Consider the following 12,604-nt stretch of genomic DNA (forward strand, 5'->3'; position numbering starts at 1 on the left):
AACATTGCGTGGTTTCTCATTTAACATCAAGGTATTAGCTTTCGTGTTGGAGTATTCCTTTGAAACAAATGCAGTGTGAATAATATATTTGCAGTCAATGTTTTGCACCAAGAGAAAATGATCTAAGAAAAAGAAATTTGAAAATAAATTACTCAATTTAAAAGAGGTTAAAAATAATTCAACTGTGAGATGTAGATGTTTATTTATTAATCTGGAGCCTTCCGAATGTGTACTTTCTAGCTCTCTTTAGTTTTTTGGGGCTCGTAATTTTTGCATGAGAAAAAGAATATTATTCATCAATTTCAAAATTGACAACAATAACTCAATAAAGTAAGGTTCATGGGGGGAAAAAAAAGAATACCAAAATGTTGACTTTAATTAGTCTTATAATGTGAACACCAAATATAAGTACTAATAACTAATTAAAAGTGTGAATACTTGACTAAAGTTTAGCTGAAATCCAGTAATTTGGAAAGAGGAAGGACCTAACTTCCCAATGTTCAAACTTTATTTGGTAAGTTACTCAAAAAAATAAAATGTTGAGTTTTATCATATTTCTGTGAAATTTCTACCCTTTTTCTGATAAACAAAGTAATTTACGTGCCTTGAAGTAATCAAGTATGAACAACGTAGTAACCGAAAATTTAACCTATTTTTTTCAGAACAGTCAAGTAAAAGAAGTCACAATCTTACCAAAGAAGCAGCACTTCATCCAGCTTAATGTAAAAAGAAAAGCAAATGGATACATATCTTTGCAACAGTGAGAAATATATGGCTTTTATTTGTTTTCTTTTTAATTTTCCACACATTTTCTAGCATAAATATAGTAAAAGTTGGCACATTGGGTTACACGATGGTTTTCTGTGACATCCAAGGCAAATCTCATATCGTCAAACACGCCGAGAGAAGTGTTAAATATATTATAAAGCACATTAGATCCTAGTGACGTACTTCTTCCGTTTACTTTTAATTGTCCACTTTTGACTAGGGGTGTACATATGCTAGGTTGGTTCGGATTTTTCAATTACCAAACCAAACCAATTGTCTTGGATTTTTAAATTTATAAACCAAATCAAACCAACAAAAGTCAGGGTTTTCAATCAAGGTTTTTTCTCGAATTTTTCGGATTTTTTTTCCGACAAAATCTTCATAGCATAAAATTTATAATTTGAGTTTTAATATTTCTTAAGTCCTAGTAGGATAAAACTATATAAGATGTTACTTAATAAAATAATACAAAATAATGTGAGATGAGTCATGATTATACTAAAATACTCAACAAATTGCATAAGATAAATATTGCTAATTAATAAGCCATAATAAAAATAAACATAATCTAAAAGTACTAAATCATGTTAAAATAAGTACGACTAATAAGTACTAAGTATTAATTATATGACTAAATAATATTAAAAGTGAGTTATGCATTTTCACTATCTAAATCACTGCAAATATATATATATATATGCAAAACTAAAAAATAAATATCCAATAGTATTGTCATTTCTAGTATTGAATTGAATTTTTTTTTGTTAGCATTAGTATTAATTTGATTTTGCTTTGGGCTTTATTTGAGTTACTAACTTTTATAGGCTTTAAAACATATTTGACCATTCAAAAGTTCTATAAAACATATTTGACCATTCAAATGTTCTAAGTCCAAGCTTGAAATAATATATCAAAAGAGAGAACTATTAAAGAGTTTAAATTATATCACAATAATTATTTTTATGTTTAAAATAATTTTAAAACTTGTGTACATGTAATGTCGGATTGGTTTGATTTCGGTTTGACTTTTTTAGTTAAAACCAATTATGGTCAGTGTTTTTTTTCTAACACCAAACCATAGTCGGATTTAATTTTTCCGATTTGACTTAGATTATCAGTTTGGTGCGGTTTATCGGTTTCCTTTGTACACCCCTACTTTTAACTTTGCACTCCCTTTAAGAAAAAATAAATGAAGTATATATTTTACCCATAACAATGATAGCATTTCTAAAAATCTTGGGAAATGATTTGGGAATATATAGTTAATGATAAGGGAAAAACAGGAAAAGAAGATTCTCTTCTTTCTCTTGATTTAGTATAGTGAACAAGTAAAAGTGAAAATATACTTTTAGTATGGTGGACAAGTAAAAGTGAATGGTACGCTTAAAACGGACAATATCACTAATGAATTTGAGCTGCTATACTCTGTTTTCATGCACAAGGACTGCAACTTGTTACTGCAGTGCTCCTTGGTCAAATAGAAAGGAGAATCATTCCCTGGAATTGGATAGCCCTGTTATTTTCAAGAAAATGCCAATAGAGAAGTCATACTTACACTATTCCCTTTCAGAAAATGAATCAAGGGATGTGAATAGATTGAGACAAAACTGTGGGCTGTTGCCAGAAAAGCATCAAGACTTTTTCTTCTCTCAAAGGGATAGTAAAACAATTTCATATTTACAATTTCAATGAATGATTGGTTTCCTCTTAGCTTCAATTCACTTATAAATCTATGGAAGACATCACAAGCAGAAGGCTAGCATAAGAAAAATGAAAGTGCAACTAACCACATATCAAAATGTCTCATTTTATACAGAGTTGATAAATTTTCGTCGCACCATAATGTGAAACAGAAATTGATCAATTAGTAACAAATAATGAAAAGATACAGGTCAAACGAATCAGTGGCTCACTCAAAAACAGACTAAATAGATACACTGAATCATGGAGCAATGAGATTAACTTATTTTCTCAAGCTCCCTTTCTTAGATATTATCACACTCTAAATAGAATCGTGTAATATTCACGGTCAGATAAGAATGAAAGAAGCAATTAACAAATCATTCACCGATAGAACACCAGTCAAGGTTGCTGGGATTTACTAAGGTGCTCCAACAAAGTAGCCGCCTTCCTCTTTGCTCTCTCCGTGCCACTATTAGCAAGCTCCGAAAGAGGTATAAGTGCACCGAGCCTACGAAGGCAAGATAAATTCTCAGGATCTCTCTTGCACAAGGAGAGTAAGATTGCAGCCGCATTCTCTTTATTACGAGGTAGACCTGTCCTTAGTAGATCTATCAGTGCAGGGATTGTGCTCGCTTTTGCTATGGCAGCCTTGGCTTCTTGGTGGCTGGCAAGAACGGAAAGAATGGTTAAAGCTTCATCAACCATGCAATTGCTTGAATCTGTCAGCATCGTCAACAATGCTGGTATAATCCCAGCCCGAACTGCCCTACCCTTGTTTCCTTGATATATGCATAAGTTAAACAATGCTGTTGCAGCATCTTTCTTCCCTCTAGTGCTTCCAGTCCGAAGCAATTCGACCAGAGCTGGTATGGCCCCCGATGCGCCTATTATTATTTTATTCTCATCTCCAAGTGACAAACTAAAGATGGTTGCTGCTGCATTTTCTTTTGCTTCCATGCTTCCAGCTCTGAGAACTTGAACGATAGAAGGAACAGCGCCGGCAAGCATTATAAGCCCCTTGTTGCTATCAAATATAGAGAGGTTAAGAATAGAAGTGACGGCATTATCTTGAATTTGACTGTCTTCAGATGTCAACAAGTTAACCAACACGGGGATTGCACCAGCTTCAGCAAGCAAAATTCTGTTGTCTGTACTTCTTTTGGATAGCGACCGTATCTCCGCTACTGCAGCTCTCCGATCCTCAGTGGACCTGCTTGAAAGCTTGCGTACAATTGCATCAATAGCTGCTATATCCCCACTAACATCACGAAATGATCCATCACTTCTCTTTATTCTCGCATATGCTAATGCAGTTGGTTGCTCCATATTGTTCTTTGCACACCAATCAGAAATGAGACTTCGCAAAGCAATATTTGGTGTCAGCGTAAGATCTTGGAGCATCTGCTGAGTTTTTGGGCATCTTGTGTTGCCTCCGTCTATCCATCTTTGTATGAAAGATCTCTCATAAGTCTGTGGGAATAAGAAAAGTGTACAGTAAGCATACTACATTTGAAGATTTTCCACCCAAAAAGAGAATCCCGAGAATAGTTTCATCTAAGAGACAAAATGAAACACACATATGCAGTCAAATGCCAAATGCTTCAGAATAATGGGCGTGGTACCTGTCCTGTTGCCACAATTACAGGATCCCTCATGAGTTCAAGGGATATAGGGCAGAGATACTCTTCAGGAATTATAGGAGAATTTGTCTTCTTGCTCTCCACGAAATTCTTTCTGGGTGAGTCGTCTTCGCTGGCCGAACCATGAATATTGGGGAAAGCAACCTCAGACAATTTGGTTGAATTCCCTAGATTTTCTGGTTCCTGAACTATCAGACTGCAATCATTTCCATTTGGACCACTACCCAAAGGAACACCTCCAAGTTTTGGCCCAACTTCGTGATCAATATTGCCAATATTCTCTACATGTAAACTTCCAATTCCCCTACTGGCCGAGTGAAGCGGATCAATCTCCTTATCTAATGGTTGGGACAATGCTCGAGATAACAAATTTGAAGTCACAGGTCCACCATACCTCTCTTTTGCTCGTTTCAACTGTGTTCTTACCAATTCAACCTGGAAAAGTAGAAATATTAGGGGAAGAATCCAATGGAGAAAACACATAAGCAAGAAAAAGTAAAAGCTCAGAACTAACCTGCTCTTGTACTTCTTCTGATATGTCGAACTGGTCATATGGTAAGCTGCCTAGGGATTTCTCCAATTTCCATGTCACACATTGAAATTGAAAAACGATCTTCTTCCTTGCCGCGTCCTTAAATCAGAAATTGAAGATCTCAATTAGGAGAGCTTCTTTTTATTGAATGTCACTACGATTTGTGAGTAATACTATAGATCTATTCTATATCGGCATGTTGGAGGCACAAAATTGGAAATGTAACTAGCATTAGCTACAAATGAATCAAAACTAGTTTCCTGCAAAAGAATATCTTCACTACCAGGGCCAATAGCTTCTCATGATTATTAACATCGCGCACCATTTTCAATTTGACTAGTGAATGATTATTTTTGGATCATCTCTAATTCACTTTAACTAGCATTAAGATAATATCAAATGTGAATTACTTTTGCATAGTATGGGAAGAAATGACCTAATGCCAAAACTTATGCACCTTCAAACACAGAACAACCGAACAAGGAGAACAAATGATCAACACATCACAGAAACAACAAGTACATTGCTTTATTTCACAATTGTCAACTAAAACTTAGGAAATGCAAAATTAACATGTCAAATTCAACCCCTTATAAACCACTTAAGTGCAGACACAGAAATGCAAAACAAACCAAGTAATTTTAACACTGCGGACTTACAGATGAGATCTTGGGATCAAAGTCATTAGCAGCTAAAAGCAATCTTTTTGAAGCCTTGAGAGCTACAGAGAGATCATAAAGGAAAGAATTGTGGGAAGAAGATGAAGAACTCAAAAGGGTGTTGTTTGAATCCCTGATTTCCTCAAGCAAATGAGCCAAAGGGGACAATCTTCTGCCCAAATCAGTAGAGTCTTTCTTGAACAAACCAGAAAATCCGGCACTGGAAATTCGACTGACGTCGTGAACTAGCTGGAGTGGGATCTTAGTCGCGACGGCGGTGGACTCTCCGCCGGCCATGGTGGTGGTGGTGGTGGTGGTGGTGGTGGTGGTGGTTGGGGGCGGAGGAGGATTTTTGTAAGTACAACCACAATGCAGGGACTAATATGTGGTACCAATAGGGGGTTTATGAGGCTTGTGTTAAAGAGTTGGGGGATTGTTAAATGTTTAATAATAATATTATAATAATATTATAATAATAATAATAATAATAATAATAATAACGTTATTATTATTATATAAGAAAATGGAGGAGAGGAAATCAAGGGACAACTTAGTCAGCCCGTTACAAACTCTCTCTGTATACTTCTTTTTTCTGTTTCTCGTCCGGGCCTCGATACTCGCTTAGGTGCCCAACTAACAAGGGATAGATGTTCCGACGGTTCGGATTGGATATGAAAATTTTGGTTTGAGTTTTTGGTTTTCGAATTGAAGAAATTACTATTCAAATTCAATCCAAATAAATCCGGATTGGATTGGATTTTTTAAGATCAATTTCGGATTAATTGATTTGGATATTTTGGATTTTCGGTTTTGAGCTTATAAGTTAAGATGTTTTGTCTTTTTACAAAAAAAAAAAAAATGAATATTCAAATGAAGTAGTCATGTTAAAGTGCTTGAAAAGTTCCTCATTCTCACCGCAATCATCCAAATAAAGTATTTAAGTAATGAAATAATTATTAAGAAAATATAAGAGAGACATTAATACAGTCAATAAGAAGTACCAATAGTAAAACCATGTCCAAATAAAAAGTATTCTGACAAAAACTTAGTAATTAATACTGAATATATGAGATAATATCTGATGGATAGGATATTTAACCCATTACTATTGATATATGGATGATGGACTAAATATAATTTCGAATTTTCGGATATCCAAAAATCCAAAGTACTAAATTCAATATCCAATCTGTAATCCAAAATTTTAAAAGTTAAATCTAAAATTGAATCCATAATCCGAAAATCCAAACCAAAAATCCAACAAAAATTTAAATTTCGGGTTTACCCAAATTATGTCCACCCCTACCAACTAATCTGAATTTATGTGAGAGGTCCCAATTTCCTTCAAAAAGCGGTTTTACTTTTAGGACTCAAGCACAACATTTTTTTTATTTAGGATAAACGAGTACTTACTACCACATCATCACTTTTGATAGTATGTCTGTGTATACATGATACTACCTTAGGCTCATACATTAGTCCTTCTAAGAAACTGATCTTTTTTTAAAAAAAATATTTTACATTTAAAAAAGATAAGAAATCATTTTGTATATTTTCATATTTACTTTTTACTGTGTTAAGTAGTGGAGTATTAATTTAAATAGCAATATTTATGAAGAGATAAAAGGTAATTTAAGCAAATACTTTTGTGATTAAAGTTTTAAATTATAGGAGTATTTCTTAAGGGGTGTACAAAATTCTTGAAAGACAAATAACATGAACAGAAGAGAACATTTTGGTAATATAGAAATATATTAATTTCTTGAAAAGGTAAAGGTTTTGGGAATTGATAATGTTATATTGATTTTTTAAGTCAGAACAATATATGACTTAATTCGTAAACTACTTCATAGAATACATCATTGTTGTAATTTCTTAAATAAAATTTAAAGAAGATTAGTAAGAATGTGAGCTCGACTTTCGCAATCCTTATTTTCTTTTACGTTCTACTTATATACTTGTAGATAATAAATTTGCGTCGAGAAAATAGAATCAAGACCGAAAAATATTGCAACAATTGTAGTATTTTATTTTAAATATTTAAATGTACAATCTCTATGAATCCTCTGATTTTACTCTTCAACATTAAATAAAAGAGCTTTTGAGCTTAATCTTGAATTTTAATTTATTTTAATCCAAGTGCTTGAGGTCTGATCTTGATCCTAACGTCTTTTTAATCCAAGGACTTGCAACTTGTTCTTGAATCTTCATCTCGATCTTTTAATCCTTAGAACACTTGAATGCTTGTAGCTTTAGAGAAATATGCAGCGTTTGATCCACGAGTTCTCTCTTGCCTTTAGTGTCTTTTCTGAGTTATGAAGACCCTTATTGATAGTTATGGAAGAGAGGAGTTGTGATAAAAATAAACTCTTTCCGACCAATCAAATTGGAGTGTGACAGGGCCGCATTTGATTGGCCAGAACATGTCACTTGCACACGTGTCGCGATTTCATTGGTCATTCAATGTGACTGGCATGCCTTGTCATTTTGACATGTGGCGTGATCCTATTGGCTTTTCCATTTAACTTGGCATGCCACGTCATTTGACACGTGACACCAAACTGGGCCTCTAGGAAGATAATATTTTGGGCTTAATGAAGTGGGCTCATCACTTTAACCCAATTAAATGAGCTAGCCCAATGGATTAAGACTTATTTATTTAATCCATATATGTTGGACTTATCTAATTATATAGCCCAATGAATTTATTTGAACTAATGTATCTTGAATTTAAAATATATTCCAAATTATTTTACGGATTTGATTTCAATAAAATTTATATGCCTACAATACTTTCTTCGTTTGAATTTGTGGCATCAAATATGTTATGATATTTACGTGGTTATAAAATTTGTAATATCAAATATATTATAATATTTGAGTGATTATAAAACTTTTTATTGAGTGTCGCATAACATGAAAAAGAATAGCATTGCATAAATTGAAAAGAAAGTAGTATCACTTAAAAGGAAAATAAATACTCCTTCCGTTTCAATTTAGATGAGTTAGTTTGAGTCGGCAAGAAATTTAAAAGTTAAAATTTAGAGTTGAATTATATCACTTAAAAGGATAATAAATACTCCTTCCGTTTCAATTTAGATGAGTTAGTTTAGAGTCAGCACGAAGTTAGTTTGAGTAGTATCACGAAATTTAGTTTGTGGGGGCCATGACATTTGTGTAGTTACAAAAACTTCTCATTAAAGGTAAAATAGGTAAAATAAAAAGTTTAAAGTTGAATTATTTTCAAATTTAAAAATGTATCATTTATTTTGGAATAGACTAAAAAGGAAAGTAATTCATCTCATTTCAAACGAAAGAAGTAATTTAATAAAGAGAGAAGTAAGAAGATAATATATTTTAAATAAAAACCAACAGCAAAAAAAAAAAAATCTATAATCTTGGTTGTAAAGTAAGTGGTGGAGAGAGAAAGAGAGAGGTGAGGTAAGGAAAAGTGTAGGAGAGAAAGAACCAAAAGAATACAGTTGGAAGGAGAATATTTGATGTAGTTGGCTAATGAGAAGCTGTAAAGATATAACCAAAAACCCAATTTTTAAATCATTTTTAGCAAATGATTGATCCAACTTTTTTATAATATTTTATGGGTTGTGAAGTCTTTGGTTTTTAACTTTTTATATTATATGCATTGCTTGTGGAATCTTGGGGCAACTACAATGGGCGAATTGGAAGATAACTGGAGAAGGCAAGTCATTGTCCATCACATTCGTCAATTTGAAAATTGGGAGTCTTATTTTTAGCCACTGAACTTCTAATGGTAGGTCCAAGATAAACATTGTAAAGCAAAGTTAAAATGAGTTATTTTTTGTTTCTCTGCTTTAAGATTTGATTAATTTGAAGTTATGCCTAAACTTTTTAAATTTGGAGGTAAAGTACTTTCTATCAAAGATAAGTTTATATTCAAAACTCGAGATCTTTGGTTAATAGCTTATTTGACCACGTTTCTCCAACGCTAAAAAGATTTATTTTTAAAAAAAATTCAGGTATTTGGTCAAGCTTTTAGGAAGAAAAATATATATTTGAGTAGAATAGAAGCTATTCTTGAGAAGTTGAAAAAGGTAACTTCTACGAGGAGCAGAATATGTTTTTAATTTTTTTTTTCTTGGCAAAAGCACCTTTAACAAAAATAATCCTACTAAGCTTAACCTAATATTTAGGTATTCAAAATGCAATTCTTCAAATGTATTAGTATTTTTTTTCTATTTTTAGGATAGATTTCTAATACAAGGTAACTTTTGGGGTGAATGCTTTTATATTTGTTAAATAATATTTTGATATACTTAAATCATTGAAGGAATAAAGTATTTTGTAATTTTATTTTCATATTTTAGCTGAAGAAATAAAAGCTTAATTATAGTCTTTCATAATATATATTTAAAATTATTTATCTACTTAAATAATATTAACTATTAAGTAAATTTTTCATGCTCTTATTAGTAATTTGACATCTAAAAGCATTTTACGAAAAACTTGAGCAAACACAAATTGTTACTCTAAAGTATTTTTTAAATTGATTAGTCAAACACAAATTACCTTTTTTTAAAAGTACTTTTCAAAAAATACTCTTCAAAAATCAAAATAAATTGATTTTAGAAACTTGGCCAAATAAACTATAAAAATATAACAATCTACCACAACCTTAATGGTAAATTAAAATGAGTTATTAATACATAATAATTTAATAGTACTGTAGGAATACAATCCTCTTTCTCGTAATCCCTTGATGCAACAGAAAAAGAAAAAAAAAAAGAGTGAAAAAAGGTATCTAGAGCTAAATGATAAGTAGCTAGCTATTACAGTAATTATCGGATAATCTACAAGTTTAAACTATGAACTCACTTCACTTTTCTTCTTTCTCTTTTCAATTACTCTATTTCAAGCAAATGTCTTTGGATAATATTTACTTGAAGTTGAAAAAAGGGAGTTGGCATGAATTTTATTTGTTCTTTTTGATTGACCTCCTTCTTTTTTTAATTCACAAGCACATGAGGTTAAATATCGATTGTTATTAAAGTTACGGAATGAATCTAGTTGTATTGGGAAAAATCAAGTTAACATTTAGAATTAATTATGTGTTGATACGTCAAGACACATGAATCAATAAAAGGACGACAGCTAGCAAAGAATAATTGAAGAGATACGAGCCTTAATAGGCACGGGCAAAGATTCAAGAAAATAGGAAGGAACGGTTACTCGGACCTCTTCGTGATTTGAAGAGACATCGGAGGAATGAACCTAGATAGCAAAAAGTATAGATGCGTATTATCTGTAATTAATGAGCATCAGTGATTGAAAACGTTATAGAATCTTCACGAAACAGTTACGAGTGTCAATTATAACGTTACATTAAATGTCACTAATTGCTCATAATGGCTCTGTTATGAGAGGAAAAGAAACGTATTACTTAGAAATAGCTATAAAAGGAGAGAAATAACATTTGTAAGGACACAAAATATGATTGGAATATACTGATTTACTTTGCTTTCCTTTACTTATTCAGCTATCGTTAAGTCAATTCTTCTTATTCATTCCATATTTGATTATCAGTAACCCGAGTTCTTCTAAGAATAAGTTTTGACCGAAATTCCTATTTTCTGGTTAAACAAATTGGTTCCGTTACTGAATTGTTTGTATTGTTCAGAGAATTGTTAAAGGAAGCTTTGTATTAGAGAGAACTTGAATTATTTGCTTAGTGAATTACAAATGGGTGGCCCCCTTTATATAGTAGTCTCCTAGGGGCTAGGGGCCAGTGTGTAAATATTAATTATTATACAAGTCCTTGATATTTACAAGATAAGGGCTTTTTCTAGAATTCTCTACAAGCCTAGAAGATTCCAAGGACTTTCCTATCAAATCCATGAGGATCTAGGTTCTTCCTAAGAAAATGTCCATACATCTCTAGAATGTTCTCACAAATTCTAGCCTTCTTCTTATGTAAGCTTCCACATAACATTAATATATGCCAAATGGCACCTATGTGGCATGATGACATGGTGGGTCATCACACTCTCCCCCGCCCAATATTGCGACTACCGCGGTGCAATGCTGCTGCATAAACTCTCGGATCTTATCTTTGAATTGCCACAAGTCTTCATATCGTTCCTACGTGGCCTCCTCCGGTGATTGCCCTTTCCAATGGACGAGGAACATATCGATGGCTTTTTGCCCTTGTTTTCGCCTGGCCTGGTAATCTATGATAGCCTCAATCTCCCGATCATGTGAGGCGGTGATAGTCATTGGCGCTCGACTTGATTGGCCCCTACTCGGATCATCCTTATCTTCATGATATGGCTTAAGCATGCTGGCATGGAAGGAAGGGTAGATCTTAAGATACGATGGCATGTCAAGCTTGTATGAGATCTTGCCTTTGTTGGCTAACTCGATAAGTTGTTTGGCTGCTAGGTCATGCTGCATGCCTTCTTTTATAGCCTCCCTAATGTCCCATCTCACTGAAGTAATTTCAGCAAGCTCGGCTTTCCGGCTCAAGGCATCGGCTACAACATTACCTTTTCCCAGCTTATACTACAGCGCATAATCAAACTCGGCCAAGAAATCATGCCACCTAACCTGCTTTGGTGTGAGCTTCTTTTGTGTCCGAAAATAGCTAGTAGCCACATTATCAGTCTTGACCACGAACCTCGACTCGAGCAGATAATGTCTCCATATACGAAGGCAATGCATAATGGCAATCATTTCCTTCTCTTGCACTGTGTAACGCCGCTCTGTCTTATTTAACTTGCGGATCTCAAATGCTATGGGATGCTTATCCTGCATCAGGACACCCCCAATGGCGGTCTGAGGCATCTGTGTGCACCTCAAATGTCTTGGCAAAGTCAGGTAATGCCAAGACTGGCTCCTCTGTTACAACTGCCTTAAGGCATTCAAACGCCTTTTGACAATACTCCGTCCAAACCCATGTCTCGTTCTTCTTTAGCAACTCAGTCAATGGTGCGGCCTTTGCTGAGTATCCACTAATAAACCAACGAGAGTAGTTAGCAAGGCCAAGGAAGGATCTCAACTCAGTTACCTTTATGGGTGCCTCCCACTCCTGGATAGTATGTACCTAAGCCTCGTCCATGCGTAGCTCGCCATTGCTAATGACATGGCCCAAGAAATGCACCTTTGATTGTGCGAACTCACATTTCTCCCTCTTGATGTATAGCCCGTTCTCTCGCAAGACTTGGAAAACCTTCCTTAAGTGCTCCATGTGCTCCTCCAAGGTGTTGTTGTACATGACTATGTCGTTTAGGTAGACTACCATGAACTGATCAAGGTAGGGATGGACGATCTTGTTCATAAGGGTGCAA

General features: G+C 33.9%; 1 protein-coding gene across 1 annotated transcript; it reads right to left on the reverse strand.

The window, feature by feature from the left end:
• Positions 1-2,559: 2,559 nt before the first annotated feature.
• LOC104233814 (U-box domain-containing protein 11-like) lies at positions 2,560-5,672 on the reverse strand. The gene is made up of 4 exons (XM_009787263.2): positions 5,283-5,672; positions 4,606-4,722; positions 4,074-4,526; positions 2,560-3,921 (listed from the first exon to the last, which is right to left on the reverse strand). Exons 1-4 carry the CDS (start codon positions 5,577-5,579, stop codon positions 2,851-2,853), a joined length of 1,938 nt encoding a protein of 645 aa, XP_009785565.1. The 5' UTR covers positions 5,580-5,672; the 3' UTR covers positions 2,560-2,850.
• Between the last annotated feature and the right edge of the window lie 6,932 nt (positions 5,673-12,604).

The sequence above is a fragment of the Nicotiana sylvestris genome, chromosome 4 (assembly GCF_000393655.2).
Source record: "Nicotiana sylvestris chromosome 4, ASM39365v2, whole genome shotgun sequence".
NCBI lineage: Eukaryota > Viridiplantae > Streptophyta > Magnoliopsida > Solanales > Solanaceae > Nicotiana > Nicotiana sylvestris.

Bases quoted from the DNA above. Each gene is read 5' to 3' on its own strand.
- LOC104233814 (XM_009787263.2), bottom strand. From the start codon at position 5,579: ATGGCCGGCGGAGAGTCCACCGCCGTCGCGACTAAGATCCCACTCCAG. The intron at 4,723-5,282 runs GTAAGTCCGCAG...TTCTGATTTAAG, and splicing joins TTGATCCCAAGATCTCATCT to GACGCGGCAAGGAAGAAGAT. The intron at 4,527-4,605 runs GTTAGTTCTGAG...CTACTTTTCCAG, and splicing joins CAGAAGAAGTACAAGAGCAG to GTTGAATTGGTAAGAACACA.